Source organism: Macrobrachium nipponense, chromosome 16 (genome assembly GCF_015104395.2).
Source record: "Macrobrachium nipponense isolate FS-2020 chromosome 16, ASM1510439v2, whole genome shotgun sequence".
Classification (NCBI taxonomy): Eukaryota; Metazoa; Arthropoda; class Malacostraca; order Decapoda; family Palaemonidae; genus Macrobrachium; species Macrobrachium nipponense.
Window position 1 is genome coordinate 65,133,866 of NC_087209.1, and position 15,241 is coordinate 65,149,106.

Below are 15,241 nucleotides of genomic sequence, written 5' to 3' on the forward strand. Positions count from 1 at the left end.
TATTGTATCATAACAATATCATTTTTATGCATGACTTACCTTGGCGGAGGTATATATATAGCTGATTGACACATTTGGAGGTGGGTCACAGACAGCAACATCGTCATAATTCAAAAATTAACTAATTTTTAAAAATATTTATTAAGTTCCTTACTGCTAAGGTAGCTGACTTCGTAGGTCCTGCCTCTTAGCCTGCTAAACCTTAGTAGCTCTCAACTAGGATGTGACCTGTTTGTTGAGAAAGCTAACAACAAGGGTCTGACAACTGGACGGGACCAATTTGTTGACAGGAAACCCTAGCCCTCTCTTACCAGGGGCATTCATGCTAGGATAAAGTTAGACCACCTGAACCACACACAAAGCTAACGTAACACATTACACTTCACATACTGAAGAGGAAATAACCCTCTCAGACAACCATAAAAAGAACACCACTTAATTAAAATACCTAGCATGTTAGTAATCTATCGTTGCTGGCCGTCGATCGAGACGATTCATACGGACTTTTGCAATCCTGTAACGAACCTCTAGATGATCGTTACATTCTACGCCTGTTGTTATAATAGGCTCTTTCTTGTAAACTCGAACAGGGACCGAGAGAAGATACTTCTTAAGATATGAGAGAGCTGTGGAATATCAGAGTTGAATCTGGAACCAACTGGTTCCCCAAAAAAAAAAAACCTCGTTTCGAGGACTGGAGGGACTACCGAATCGCTTTTACTTCTTTCAGATTAAGATCCAGGACATCTGAAACCCTCTACCCAGATGTCCGGCACCTTCTTTTATCTATCACCTCAGGTGATAGACGCACTGAGAGATGTACAGAATCCTTCCTATGATCTTGAATAATATTTCAGTTTCCCGGTAGTAAAAAACTGTGGTCTGCATTGCAGTCTATTCGGGGAAACAAACTTCTTCAGGAAGGAAATGGTCCCCAGCAAGCTCATCCATTCCCTCCCCGAGTATGCTTACTTTCCCTAATAAGGCTGCGGTTGCCTAAGCAGAGAGCATTATAAAAAAAGTGCAATGTTGCGGTAGACTCGTAGTTCTATACCGTGCGGTAACGAGAACCGAAAGGATTAAGAGATAACTCTGTGAACATAGTAAAGCAAAACGAATGCAAACGTTTATTCATTCACGTAAGAAATCCCCTCAATCGTCCCGGCTAAAGTCCGTGATTGTAGGACAGATAAAACAGTTAGTCAGTCAATCCCGCAGGAGAGACGCAACCGCTAGCACAGAGATAGGTTAGTCAGTCAATCCCGCAGGAGAGAGAGACGTAACCTACCGCGCATGACAGCGCACGATCTGTTACTGGCTCGGATGGACTGGAGGACAGTCAGACACAGCGTGACAGCAGCCGCCAGCAGCTTACGAAAGTCGTCTCTAACTTTATGTCTGGGTTGCCAGCTACCCTATTCTACGAAGAGATCGGTCCGTTATTTATTAAGCAGAAAGACTCTGAAACTGGTATATTTAAGCGCAACCGACAACGCTAAATATATAGATGCGTTTGTGTCGTCAGAACACTACCATACATCAGTAAAAGATAAATCGGAAACTTCCGGAAGGCTGCAGGGAGTAACGATTAAATGTCCTTAAAATAATAGCCAATAGAGCTCTCGGTTTCCCTCCGAAGCGGTAACTACAGCAAGCGTATATGACTTGAACCAACCAGTAGTAAAAATAACGCAAGGCAAAAAATGATATTATCACAATTAAAGTTTTTTGTTTTCATACTTACCTGGCAGACATATATATAGCTGAATTCGAAAATACAGCTACATACATATCTGACAGGCAAGTTTCATGAACAAAACTTAGAGAATCGAAGCAGACAGCTCAAGCTTCTTAAGATACTGGACATAAGCGTTCATTGACGTAGTCTACAAGTCTATTTCTTGCATGAGTCTGCGAATGAGGAATGAGAGCTCTTCCGAACCTTGTCCTTATTCGCTTACGCAATATCAAGTTAATGAGATATTTTGTCAATGAGGGGAGACCCACTTACTTGACAAAACGATAGTATATTGTCAATGGGGGAAAGTCACTGAATTGACAAAACGTAATCCAGGAAGTCGAGCCTTTTATTTTTCGATTCCCGTCTCAAACAAGGAAGGGAAAAAAGAATCCTGTTAAGAGACTGGGCTTACGGTAGGTAGAACGACGATGTTCAATCGGCATGGAAGTCTCGACTAGAAACTAACAAAATCTATCATCTGAAAAACCCTTTCAGATGGTCTAAAAAGCTTTAAATTTATTGGCAGTATGGCAAAGGAAGTCCTGTCTTGCGCTTTCCTGAAGAGCGTCCTTTTGATGAGTGCCTTTGCAAGAATCCTACTGAACGCTGCCGAAAATCCTGACGTTCAGGACGTCGAGCCTTTACATAACCCGTAACTGTCTTATCTCAAAGTCTTGACTGAGGTAGAGAAAACGAGATCTTCCCTTGAGCTTTCCTTAACTCCATCCACCTTTGCGAAAAGCAATATAATATTGACAGAGACCTCTTGAATTCACGAAACCCGAGGTCTTGCTGGGTTTCGAAGAGACGAAGTTCTGTTCACTTTCTTGAGGCTCAAATCTTAAACAAGGGCGTGAAGAGTTCAACAGAAACGTTCTGGTGCGCGCTCGGCGGCCACTGGCGAGGACGCTCGGCGTCCTGGTGCGCGCTCGGCGGCCACTGGCGAGGACGCTCGGCGTCCACTGGTGCGTGCGTCCATCCGAGCGTCCTGTTCAAGCCGATCGTCCAAATAAGCGTGCAGAAAAGCGTCACGCTCCTGACAGGCGTCAAAACAAGCGAGAGAAACTGCCTTCTTTTTCATATTTCTTGGTGGAAAGACGTACACGTGATCAGGCAACTTTCGCCTTCTTACTTCTCACTGAAACACATAACGAGGGAGAGGGGACGTGAAGCGTCCTCTTCTATAAAGCTTCTTAGAGGGCGCGAGTCCTTCCGAGAGCTCCAACCCTTGTGCGGGGAGGACGCCTCGGAGGACGAGAAGCAATCCTTCAGGATTCGTGCATGTGCACGCACTTTGGCAGTCTGGGGATTTTCATCAGAAACTGCCGAAGCACGCCAGATCGGTGGGGTTCCCTGTAACCCTCCTTCGGCTTTCGACATGCCCTCTCCCTTGGTTCTGGGAGTTCGACAGAGGTCTAGACCTAGAGGCGTTCCAAGGCCGATCTGACGCACCCCTCCACTATACAAGGGGCACTGTCACTGCACTTAGCCACTTCACTATGCTCTCTAAAGCAAGCACTTTCGATTCTAAGTTACGAATCGAAATAGTATAAGAGAAAGGGCAATAACCTCTACAGACACTGTTTTAGGGCCCGAAGGCAACATTACAGGGTTAGGCGTAACAAAAACAGAAGTAGAACTCTTCACAACAATGAAGGAGAGCGATCACCTCTCGCAGACATAGTCATAACCCGTAGGCCATACTACAGCGTTAGGCAAAATAAAGTCTACCGGAAGGTTAGCAGTCTCACTACCCTGACTTTCGTAACTGATTAATTGCGTACATACTAAACAAACTTTTTCCTTACGGAATTAGACACGTTTACTGATTAATTGCGTACATACGAATCATACTTTTTCCTTACGGAAATAGACATGTTTACTGATTAATTGCGCCCCCCAAGTGCGGAACTACCGAAGCTTTCGGTAGCCACACCCTATCTTTGCAGACAACACCCTCTGAAACTAGCCTAACTAGATTCAGATATCTTATGCAAAAATGAATCAAATTCAAATCAATTTAAGATAGCGTATGCCTAGCCACAAATCCAAGTAAATAAATTAAAAGACAATTAGGATACTTAGCGGCAAATGAAGTTTCCAAAATCCTAAGCCGGAGGCACTGAAAACAGGTGTTTTCAGTACCGGCGACAGAAAATTTATGAATAGAAAATGGGAATGGTTCCTGATACCCGCCTCCCAGCGGCGGGAATGGGTACTAACCACCTGGCCGACCACTGGGTGTGTCGGAAGTTTTTTAAATTCTGTCGGACTTCAGAAAATACAGCTATATATATACCTGCCAGGTAAGTGTCATGCATAAAAATATCATTTTTAAATACGTTACTGACCTGGCAGTTATATACATAGCTGATTGACACCTTTGGAGGAGGGTCAGAGACAGCAACATCGTTGTAAGGCAACTACTTGATAGGTAACTAAAGATTCTTACCTGCTAAGGAAGCTGACTTTACAAGTACTGCCTCTTTAGTCTGCTCTCCTTAGGAGCTCCAGCTAAGGGATGTGACCTGTGCAGCTGACGAGCTCAAAGGGGTTTGTCGACGGGACGTGATCTCTATGCGACAAAACCACCTATGCCCTTGATATGGGCTTAAACAGGCAATAGACCACCTAACTATCCAATCCTTGCATACAAGAGATTGAAAAAACACACATATACATTAGACTGTTGAAGGTTTCCCCTAACCTTCAACAGACAACCATAAAAAAACATCAAGGGTCTAACATGTAGGATTAGAGGTATCAACTCCTTCACCCAACACCGAGCCAGTGGCTACGAACGGTCCAAGGGTTCTGCAGTCTTCATATACCGTTTCTATTTGTCTCAGATAGAAAGAAGAAAATACAGAGCTTCTCCTCCAGCATGTTGCGTCTAAAATGGCTTTAAGGGACTGATTCTTTCTAAACGCCATTGACGTCGAGACTGCTCGCACTTCATGGGCTTTTACCTTTAAAGCCTTGTAAAGCGTTTCATTGCACTCCGTGTATGCTTCTTGAATCACACTTCTAATAAAGAAGGCTAAGGCATTCTTTGACATAGGCCTTTTGGGATCTTTAACGGAACACCATAAGTTGTCAAAAGTCCCCCTAACGTCCTTGCACCTCTGCAGATAAACCTGTAATGCTCTTACTGGACAAAGAGTCCTTTCACGTTCCTGACCTGCAAAATCTCTAAGGCTGGGAATCATAAAAGACCTAGGCCAAGGATTGGTTGGAGTTTCATTCTTGGCTAAGAAACCTAAAGTGGTTGAATAAACCGCTTTAGATCTACTAATTCCTACCCTTTTGTCCATAGCTTGAATCTCACTTACTCTCCTTGCAGTAGCGAGAGCGACTAGAAAAAGAGTCTTCCTGGTTAAAGTCCTGAACGAGCTCTCCTGGATCTGTTCAAACTTGTCCGACATTAAAAACCTTAGTACTACGTCCAGATTCCATCCTGGTAGTTGTTCACTCTTTTGTTTCGTAGTATCAAAAGATCTAATTAGGTCGCGAAGATCTTGATTTCTAGACAAGTCCAGTCCTCTATGTCTAAAAACTGACGCCAGCATGCTCCTGTATCCCTTAATAGTAGTAGTGGCTAGACCTACTTTAAGTTTTAAGTGAAGAAAGAAGTCTGCGATCTGGCTCACAGATGTGTTGGACGAGGACACCTTCTTCTCCTTACCACCATTTCTTTAAATACCTCCCACTTCGAACTGGGTAGACGTTGATGGTCGAAGCCCTTCTTGATCTGGTGATAGCTTTAGCTGCCTCTTGCGAAAAGCCTCTAGCTCTAAGGAGCTTTTTGACAGTCGAAAGAAAGTTAGCTGAAGAGCGCGGGTATTCCTGTGATACCGTTTGAAGTGGGGCTGTCTGAGCAGATCTGGAAGCAATGGAAGGATTCTTGGAACTTCCACTAGCCACTGCAACAACTCTGCGAACCAGTCTCGCGTCGGCCAGTACGGGGCTATTAGGGTCATTCTGGTTCCTTCGGACTGCGCGAACTTCTTTAATACTTTGTGTATCACTTTGAAGGGAGGGAAGGCGTACAGATCAAGCCCTTCCCAGTTCATGAGGAACGCGTCTACTGCTACCGCTTGTGGATCTGGCACTGGTGAGCAGAACGTCTGCATCCTCGTCTTGTTGGTTGCAAACAAGTCTATGGAAGGTTGCCCATAACCTCCATAGCATTTCGCATACCTCTAACTTGAGAGTCCATTCTGTTGGCAGGACCTGGTTTTTCCGGCTCAAGAGGTCCGCTCTGACATTTAATTCTCCTTGTACAAATCTCGTTTGGAGGACGATATTTCTGTCCTTTGCCCATAGCAACAGATTCTTGGCTGTCTCGTTCAGAGAAAAGGAGTGGGTGCCTCATTGTTTCTTGACATACGCTAGAGCAGTCACGTTGTCCATGCTTATTTCTACTACTTTGCCTGCCACACATTCCTCGAATACCTGAAGAGCTAGAAAAGCTGCCATCAGCTCTTTCTTGTTGATATGCCAATTCTTTTCGGTTTCGCTCCATCTTCCCGAAATCTCCCTGTTCCCCAGTGTCGCTCCCCAGCCTAGGTCGGATACGTCTGAGAACAGTATTAGCTGTGGGTTCACTTGTTGAAGTGAAACTCCTTCTCCCAGCTTCGCTGGATCCAGCTACCACATTAAATCTTTCTTGACCTCTGCTGAAATTGGGAAGGTGTCTGAAAGCCTTTGTTCCTTCCTTTTCCAATTTTTGTTGAGGTAAAATTGCAGAGGTCTGAGGTGCAGTCTTCCCAGTGAGACGAACTGTTCGATCGAGGAAATGGTCCCCAAAAGACTCATCCATTCCCTCGCCGAACATTGTTGTCTCCCCAGGAATTCCTGCACCTGATTCAGGCATCGGTCTTGTCTCTCCTGGGAGGGAGAAGCCCGAAAATCCTGAGAGTTCATCAGAACTCCCAAATAAATGATCGAGCGAGAGGGCTCCAAGTGAGACTTTTCCATGTTCACCACTAGCCCTAGTTCCCGTACTAGGTTCAAGGTTATTTTCATGTCCTCCAGACACTGTTTCTTGGAGTTGGTCCTGAGAAGCCAATCGTCTAGATAAAGAGAAATGCGGATCCCCCCTTCGTGTAGCCATTTGGCTACATTCGCCATAATAGCTGTGAATATTTGTGGCGCCGTGCTGAGCCCGAAGCAAAGAGCCCTGAACTGGAATACTCTTCCTTTGAATAAGAACCTGAGGTACTTCTGAGAGCTCGGGTGGATGGGGGGACATGAAAATATATATAAGCATCCTGAAGGTCTAATGAGACCATCCAATCTCCCGGTCTCAACGCCGATAGCACTGATTGCGTTGTCTCCATCGTGAATTTCGTCTTCACGACAAAGGCGTTTAGGGCACTGACGTCCAGAACGGGTCTCCATCCTCCCGAGCTCTTGGGTACCAAGAACAGTCGATTGTAGAACCCCGGATTCTCTTGGGGTGAACAGATTCTATCGCCTTTTTTAAGGCATCAAAAGCTCTACTTGTTCTTTCAACGCGAATCTCTTGCTGCTGTCCCTGTAATTCGCTGTTAAGTCGAGGGGATCTAAAACTATGGGAGGTTTGGTGTAAAAAGGGATCTTGTAGCCCTCCCTTAGTATCTGAAGGGTCCAGTTGTCTGCCCCTCTGTCCCTCCAGGCTTCCCAGAACAAAGAAAGCCTGGCTCCTATTTGTGTCTGGAGGACTGTCTGATCATGGCCTCCTTTTGGAAGGAAGCTTGCCACCTTTTCTGGAGGGCTTTCTAGAAGTTCCTGACGTCCCTCAGGGCTGTTTTCCTCGAAAAAACTGTTGTGGCTGCTTCTCCTCTCTCGCTCTCTTGGTAGCAAAGAAGGCAAAACCCCACTGGCTGCCTTCAATATTAGGTCCTGTGTGGTCTTCTGAGTCAATAAAGTGGCAATATCTCTAATAATCTCCAGCGGAAAAAGAAATTTAGCAAAGGGGGCAAACAAAAGCTCTGCTCTTTGTACCTGTGTGACCCCTTTAGCTGTAAAGGAGCAGAGGAGGGACCTTTTCTTCACGATACCTGCCGTGAAAATCGCTGCCACTTCATTAGTTCCATCCCGCAATGCCTTGTCCATACAAGACATCACACTCAGAAGGTTAGATATGTCCGGTGAGTCCTTTTCTTCCACTTTCTTGGCAAGAGCACTCAGAGACCAGTCTAGAAAGTTCAGGACCTCAAACACTCTAAACACGCCCTTCAGTAAATGATCGAACTCTTGCATCGACCACATCACCTTCGCCGCTGTTAAAGCGTGTCCACGATTGGCATCGACGATACTGGAGAAGTCTGCCTGAGAGGAGGCAGGTACTCCCAGGCCCAGAACTTCCCCAGTCTCGTACCAAATGCTGGATTTCGAAGCCAATCTTGCAGGAGGAAAAACGAAAGCAGTTTTGCCTCGCTCCTTTTTGTCTCTCATCCAGTCGTTCATCCTCGCAAGCGCTTTCTTGGCCGAAATGGAAAGAACCATCTTAGTAAAGGCAGTCTTATTCTGTGTTCTTCCACAAAGGAACTGAGACAGGGGAGAACGAAGTGCTGCGGGCTTGAAATCTTTTTCAAAAAGCTCTTGAAACAGAAGCATAAGGGTCTTATAGTCGGAAGGAGGAACTTGCTCTTTTGTCTCCCCTTCCGAAACTACCTCCAACATCTCCGAAGGTCTCTCTCTGTCTCGTTCCGCATCGGATGATGTAGTCAAAGCCAAAGCCGGAGCGTCATTGGTCTCGATGCGTTCCTTGGCACCATGAACTACCGAGGCGTCATGCTTAAGAGCGTCGGCGTCATGTCCTCCTCTCTCACGCGCGCTGGCGGCACGCTCTTTGCTCCTACGCGCGCTAGCGTCACGCTCGGAAGCTTCACGTCCGAGTAAAACGGATGCGTCCTGCTTGTCTGCGTTCTTCTTGGCGTTGACGCTTTGCAAAGTCTTCATCACTCCCGGGGTGTCAGACTGACGCTTGGGTTCTTGCAGCTTTTCCATACGTACAGACAGCTGCTGTTGCATGCCTTGCAGCATATTCTTGGCTTCATTGTCCCTCGAGGGAGAGGGTAACTCGTCAGATTCGCCCACACGAACTGCAGCCGGAGGAGTCGATCTCTCTAAGGCTTCCTGAGGACACTCGGTAGGAAGCTTCCTTGGTAAATCCTCCCAGGTCGAAGGTGGAAGAGGAGCGTGCATCGAAAGTGCTGTCTTGCTCTGTTTAGCTGGCGAGGCTTCCGATGATGAAAACCTCTCCGGAGAACTCCAGTGACTGCAGACAGGCAGTTGCTCATCTGATGAGACCTCACAAACACGAGGTAACTTCCTCTTGAGAGGACGAGAGGAAGTAGTGTGTCGCCATCCTCGACGCGGGGAGACGTCATCGGATGACGAACCAAACACACTCGACGCGCCTTTTCTACGGCTGTCTGAAGCAACCTGGGAAGCGTCAGCAGGTTTGCTTGAGGGCACGCCCGACCGGATACTAGAGCCTCTCGCCTCCCTTAGACTTTCGACTTTACGTCTCCCATTGGTGTGCCGGTCGCGCTTGGTTAAGAGGTCTGGGATCTAGGAGGCGCGGACCAGGACCGATCGGACGCACCCTCCACTACACTGGCACTAACACTAAACTTATCACTTACACTGACTTTAGTCCCTGCACTTAAAGCACTTACGACAGTCCAAGTGCGATTGCCCTGCTCAGTAAGAGAGGCAATCTGTTGTCCCATTTTTTTAAGAACCGCTTGAATACCTGCAAAGGTTGAGTCCTTCGCCCCCGACTCGGAGACAGGTTCGGGAGCTGATACTTCTACTAAATTACGTTCAGAAGGAGCAAGGGAGAACTATGGGATTATCTACCACTTCCTGACTCGTTGATGAACGGGAAAGGGAACTCTTAGTTCTTCTAATTCTCTCTCTCTCGAGTTTATGGACATAATTGTCCAACTCCTTCAACTCCTTATCATCCAAAATCAAGCACTCATCACATCTATCCTCAAAAGTGCAAATTCTACCCCTACAATTCACACAAAGTGTGTGGGGATCAAGAGAAGCTTTGGGAATTCTAACCCTACACCCCCCTTTACAGCAGACTCTATAAACAACTCCCGAGTCCGACATTGTTAATTGAGTAATCCAAAAACAAATCCAAAATCAATCCAAGTCAACAACAGCGAAAGCCAATAAAATACTTCACCAAATGATGAAATACTCTAGCGAGTACGAAAGATCTATCGAGGAGCCCACAACGACGAAGTTGCTGGCTCGGGCGACAGAGAAAATCTGAGGTTTCCAGGTTACTATCTAGAGGGCGTACAGGTAACGATCACCTGACCGACGGTCGGCGATTGCCGCGAGTTTCGAAAAGTCTGTCGTGACGTCATGACGTCAGAGAATATAGCTATGTATATAACTGCCAGGTCAGTTACATATTTAAAACTGATATTGTCTTTTAACTGTCATACCATAGTTCACATCCATATCACAATACAGATTATACTAATATCAGTCTATTTGATTTCCCAATCTTATTCAGCCTATCACTGGTCAATTTGCCTGTTTTAATTTTTCAATAAATTCCAACTGTATATATTTTAAAGAATTGACCTCTTCCATATTCTTTCCATCTAGAGTTGTTTCATCCCTTTGTGCTTACACTGTCTCATTCACTTTTTATTTTCTTTAGATTTATCTTTTCATCTAATCTTTAGATAAACAATGCATTTTAACAAGGAAGCTTTGTGAATATGTATTGTTGTGGGTTGCTGAGTAAAACAGAAAAATGTGTATTCTAGATAAAAGTTGTAATGTTTTCCCAAAACAAAGCTTCATATGTATCTCCAATTACTTTTTCATTGAATTTGGTTTAACAAATATATATTTACCCAAACCATAGCCTCTGGACGGTAGGAACTGCCCAGTTGATGGGGGTGGCATCAACAACATCAGCAGTGCGATATGGGTTATTCTTGGTGTACACCCACTCACGTATCTTGATTTCTGGCACTTCTGTTGCTAGACCCTCTGAAATTTTCAAAAAAGTTTGTGCTAAATTTTCCAAATGGCAAGACAGAACAATTCTAAGATGGTTATTACAATTTTGAAATCATCTATATAATATCAGAATAAGTATCACTAAGGCATACAAAAAACAATCCTACTCAGACAAATCAAGTAGACATAACCCCTTGTGTACATTTTAGAAGTACAGCAATATACTAAAATGACTATGACTACCAACGCTAACACCAGTATAAGTAAGCTCTATGGGTCTAATTATGTAGTCACTTTGCAGTTCTTTATAATACATGCAATAAGGCAGCCAAAGTAATTTGTGCCCCCAACCCCCTCAACACAACAGAAGAACAACCATTACCTAATTAATAAAAAAAGCATTATTTAGAAAACTGACCTACTGTATAAGGTAAGGCACACAAATCTTCAAAAGAATGGATGTGTGAAATGTAAATTGCCAGATTATTTAAAAAATTGAGGAATGCTAAACAACACAATATGCGCCAATCTTCAAAGTTTTAACTTTAACATTGCACTTAAATATATGATTAAGAGCTTCAGGCGTGACAGTTTAAAACTTACGTGTCTTTAATGTGATCCATTTATATATATTGACATTCATATTTATGTGAACCAGAAAAACCACCAAAATTTTACATAAAACATTTGCAAAGATTACAGGCATCTGAATTACGTATATAAATTATGTTGTTATAGTTCTGCTTTCTCTACTGTGAGTTGTCAGTGAGTTCTAATACAATTCTTAAACTTACAATGACTTCAATGTTAAGAAACAGATGCATATATCACACTAATGGAAACTTGTAATGATTCTAAATCAATTTGGATCTTATACTGCAAAGAGTATTACCAACCATTATTATGATTAGATAGTTTAGACAAACCAGAGTCAAAATACTTGAATTTCAGCAGCTCTTTTTTAGTGAACTTTGACTGGAGTGTAACTGACTATATGGAGTTAGAATACACAGTAATTATCAGATGACTTAATGAATAACTGTGGATTGTGGAACACTTTACAACTGGAAGGTTTGTGAGCACAATCTTTAGCTTAGCTAAGCAAAGATCTAAAACCATTTTTAAACACTTACAAGAATCAAGACATTTATTTACAAGTGATATCAGTTACTTTTCCTCTTAACATTATAATGTTAAACTAATATTAAAAGAGAGCAATCTGTAGGATCTGCTCTGTTATAACCTCTACACTGGTGGAGAACCTGACACTATAATAGATGAGGTTGTAGGTTATCTACCTTCACAATTATTATCCAACACAAAATGCTTTGAACTCCAGACATACACTAATACTCTGTGCTAAAACTTGAGCCCTTATGCCTTAAAAGGTCCAGCTTTTTTATGCTGCACACATGAATTTATGTTACAACACATTCTACTCACTTTGTCCTTCTTCCTTAGCTTTCCGAGCCATGAATGTGTGGTGGTGAAGATTAAATAATATAGCATACACAAACTGACGGACTGCTCTGAAGAATAGGACTGCGTTGGGAAGTTCTCTTACAGTTTCATCTTCCATACAAACACCAAATTTAACTTCACCCTGGTAAGGGGCACAAGTTTAAATCAGGATGTGTGATTTTAGATTTAAAAAAAAAAATTTAATGTTTAAATAAATGCAACTCCCAAAACAAATGTCCTGTGCTGTAAATAAAATACTTGTCCTTTTGATATCAAACTTCCTATAAACTTTCGCTGAACCAAAAATTGTTCCAAACATCAAAATGGTGTAATGGCCACACAAACTTTGAAATGGACAGTAAAACGTGGACTCCTTTATATGAAGCAGGATGTTTGTGTGTTTTGTGCAATATCTTGGACTGGTCAGCAATGCAAAAATGACCACCTTCCAGAGAAAAAAAGAAATAATTTCCTCAAGCAACACTGAGTAGTCACGTTGAATTACCTATTCTAAGCTTCCCTTTGGGAAACTATCCTAACACTTATATTCTCTTGTTCTTCATCAATGAAAGGCAATATTCAGTTTGTGAGCCTTGTTTGCCTTGTTTCAAGTAATAAATCATTACTTTATGAACCATAATACAGTACTTTTATGTTTACAATTCTCTGTTCAACTTTAAGAAATGTCATTCCTCCAAAGATGCGTGCTCTATTGCAAATAATACATGAAAGCATTTGGGGAGGATTCTTATTCTTCAACCTTAGTATGGTTTTTGCTGCATTTTGAAGGACTACAAATTTGCATTACTTTAGCATTAGCTGATGATAATGATCTTTTTTGTTTCCTCCAACTCTTATCATTCCAATAAATAAGTCCTCGCATGACTTTCAGCTTGGGCAAACCTCTACACTGAATCCAAAATTAATAAACTCAGTGTCTTTGAAAATATGGTAAACTTTGGACCACATAACATATTCTAACTTTAAAATTACAATTCAAAAGGATTAAAAAAAAAAAAAAATGTAAACCAAATTACTGAAATTTGCCATAACATTAAAATATTTACCTGTGTAAGAACTTGATACACCCATGGACACATGAGACCTTTCTGGTGACGTTCTGATGCAGTTCTCATGACCTCATGAGGAACAGGAGGTAAAGGCAATGGATTGGGATCTATCTGAGGACCAGCATCTTGACTGCTATCCACCGGGCTACTTGATTGCTGTGTGGATAAGCACTCCTATTAGCATTCCGAGAAAATGCCAGCTCCAACATTCTGGATGTATATTTGTGAAAGGGCTCAATTTAATTTCTGTCAAAAGTATATATCTTTAAATATCATATAATTCCATGAGAATTATTTATTACGACTAATATGAAGTACCCAAAGGTAGAGTTATTTTTTCTTACTTTACTTAAAACTAAAACCATTACTTCTAGCTCCAAAGGATCTTTCACGAGTTTGTTCAGGCAATCTACTAAAACATGATATTCTCCAGTAACTAAAAAGCCATACCACATATTTTCTTTAAGCTTGCATAATTCTCCGAATATAATTTTTATTTACAAAGCTTCCAACTATTGTTCTGCAATTCTGACATGGGACTTCAATTAACAGTTGCTGTGATGCAAGTGTTTTAATCTGAAGAGCATCTAGACTACTAGTCTTAAACAAAATAATAAAGGAGAAACAATTGCGTGTATCAAGCACTCTCACTAGAATTGATTTAATTCATAAACAATTGTCACTAAAAAACCTGAAAAATGAAGATGACACATAAAATTATGAAGTATTATAATTTAACTTTTCTTTGAAGCTTTTCAATGAAGACGACCAGGGAAACAACTTTTAAGTATCCGCTGTAATAGAAAATCCATGAGTTTCCAAGTTTTGTTTAAAGTCTGATTCTAGGGAATCCACTACCTTTGTAATTTTCAATAATCACTGACACATACGGCTATAATTCCTGACATCTTTGCGGAATTCATTAGTATCAAGACTTTAAACCTTCAACAATTTCTTCCTTTTCCATTAGCTAGTTTAATAAATTGACTCTATAATATTACAGTCAAACCTCAGTTATTAGGGTATTTATCTATACTTCACCAGCTGATAAAGGTGGTTTACCACTCATAAGAAACAATTACTATACACTGCAAAAGAAAAAAAATGGCCACTAGAGCCCAAAACTTGAAAATGCATGAAGAATTTCCTTCATGGAATGATTAGTGTAACCAAACACAGTACATAAAAATGCACAAAAGATTACCAGCCAGTTCACACAACTTTTAAAGTATATGCTAATTGAACTTGATTTCAAGTTGGCAATCTCCTGTTATCTAAGTCATGATTCAATTAAACCTCACATGAAGCTAAGAAAAAAAAAACTATAAAGGGGCCATATAAACACTTCCAATCACTTGCACTATTGCTATGTCCAGATAGACTGCCAAAATATATGCAGCACACCAATAAAAACTGACCTTGGATAACAGTTCTTGTAACATGTTACCTAAAATATGACTGGTCTCCCTTGAAAACAGCACACACAAACAATATGATAAACTTCTACACTATAACCTAAGATTCATGATAAAGTTATGCAAATATCCTCAAAGCATGGACTATTGGGAACAGCTGATGGACTGCGTGCAGTATGTTTAAAATGACATATATAGTGATATGTATATAAACATTTACAATCTGTACAGAGACAAAAGTATATTTCAAAAGAGATCTAAGGCACCATTCTCTACCTCAAAACCAAGACTAAAGGGGGGCACAATGCTTAGGCATTTCAATAATCCCTCCCTAGGGGACATTTATGAGTAAAATAGAAGAGTAAGAATTCAATAGTTTATAAAAATTAACACTGAACGCTACCAAGGACCTAAACATAACAGACAGGAGTAAAAAAAAAAAAAAAAAAAAGAAAAAAAAAAATGCCAATGACCCTACTAAAACTTCAAGCTTATTGAGCTATGACAAGAACAGCAATTTGCTGTAAATTTGAAATCTGCTTTTCAACACCAAACATCAATAACAA

The 15,241-nt window shown here is 41.8% G+C and overlaps 1 protein-coding gene across 1 annotated transcript in view; it reads right to left on the bottom strand.

Annotated features, from left to right (window-relative positions):
- Nucleotides 1-15,241, bottom strand: part of LOC135195785 (constitutive coactivator of PPAR-gamma-like protein 1 homolog) — a 175,172-nt gene that overhangs the window by 49,745 nt on the left and 110,186 nt on the right. The window contains exons 11-13 of the mRNA XM_064222256.1: nucleotides 13,258-13,416; nucleotides 12,173-12,332; nucleotides 10,621-10,759 (exon numbers count right to left, since the gene is read on the bottom strand). Of these exons, the coding sequence (XP_064078326.1) occupies nucleotides 10,621-10,759; nucleotides 12,173-12,332; nucleotides 13,258-13,416 (458 nt within the window). The remainder of the gene's footprint in view (nucleotides 1-10,620; nucleotides 10,760-12,172; nucleotides 12,333-13,257; nucleotides 13,417-15,241) is intronic.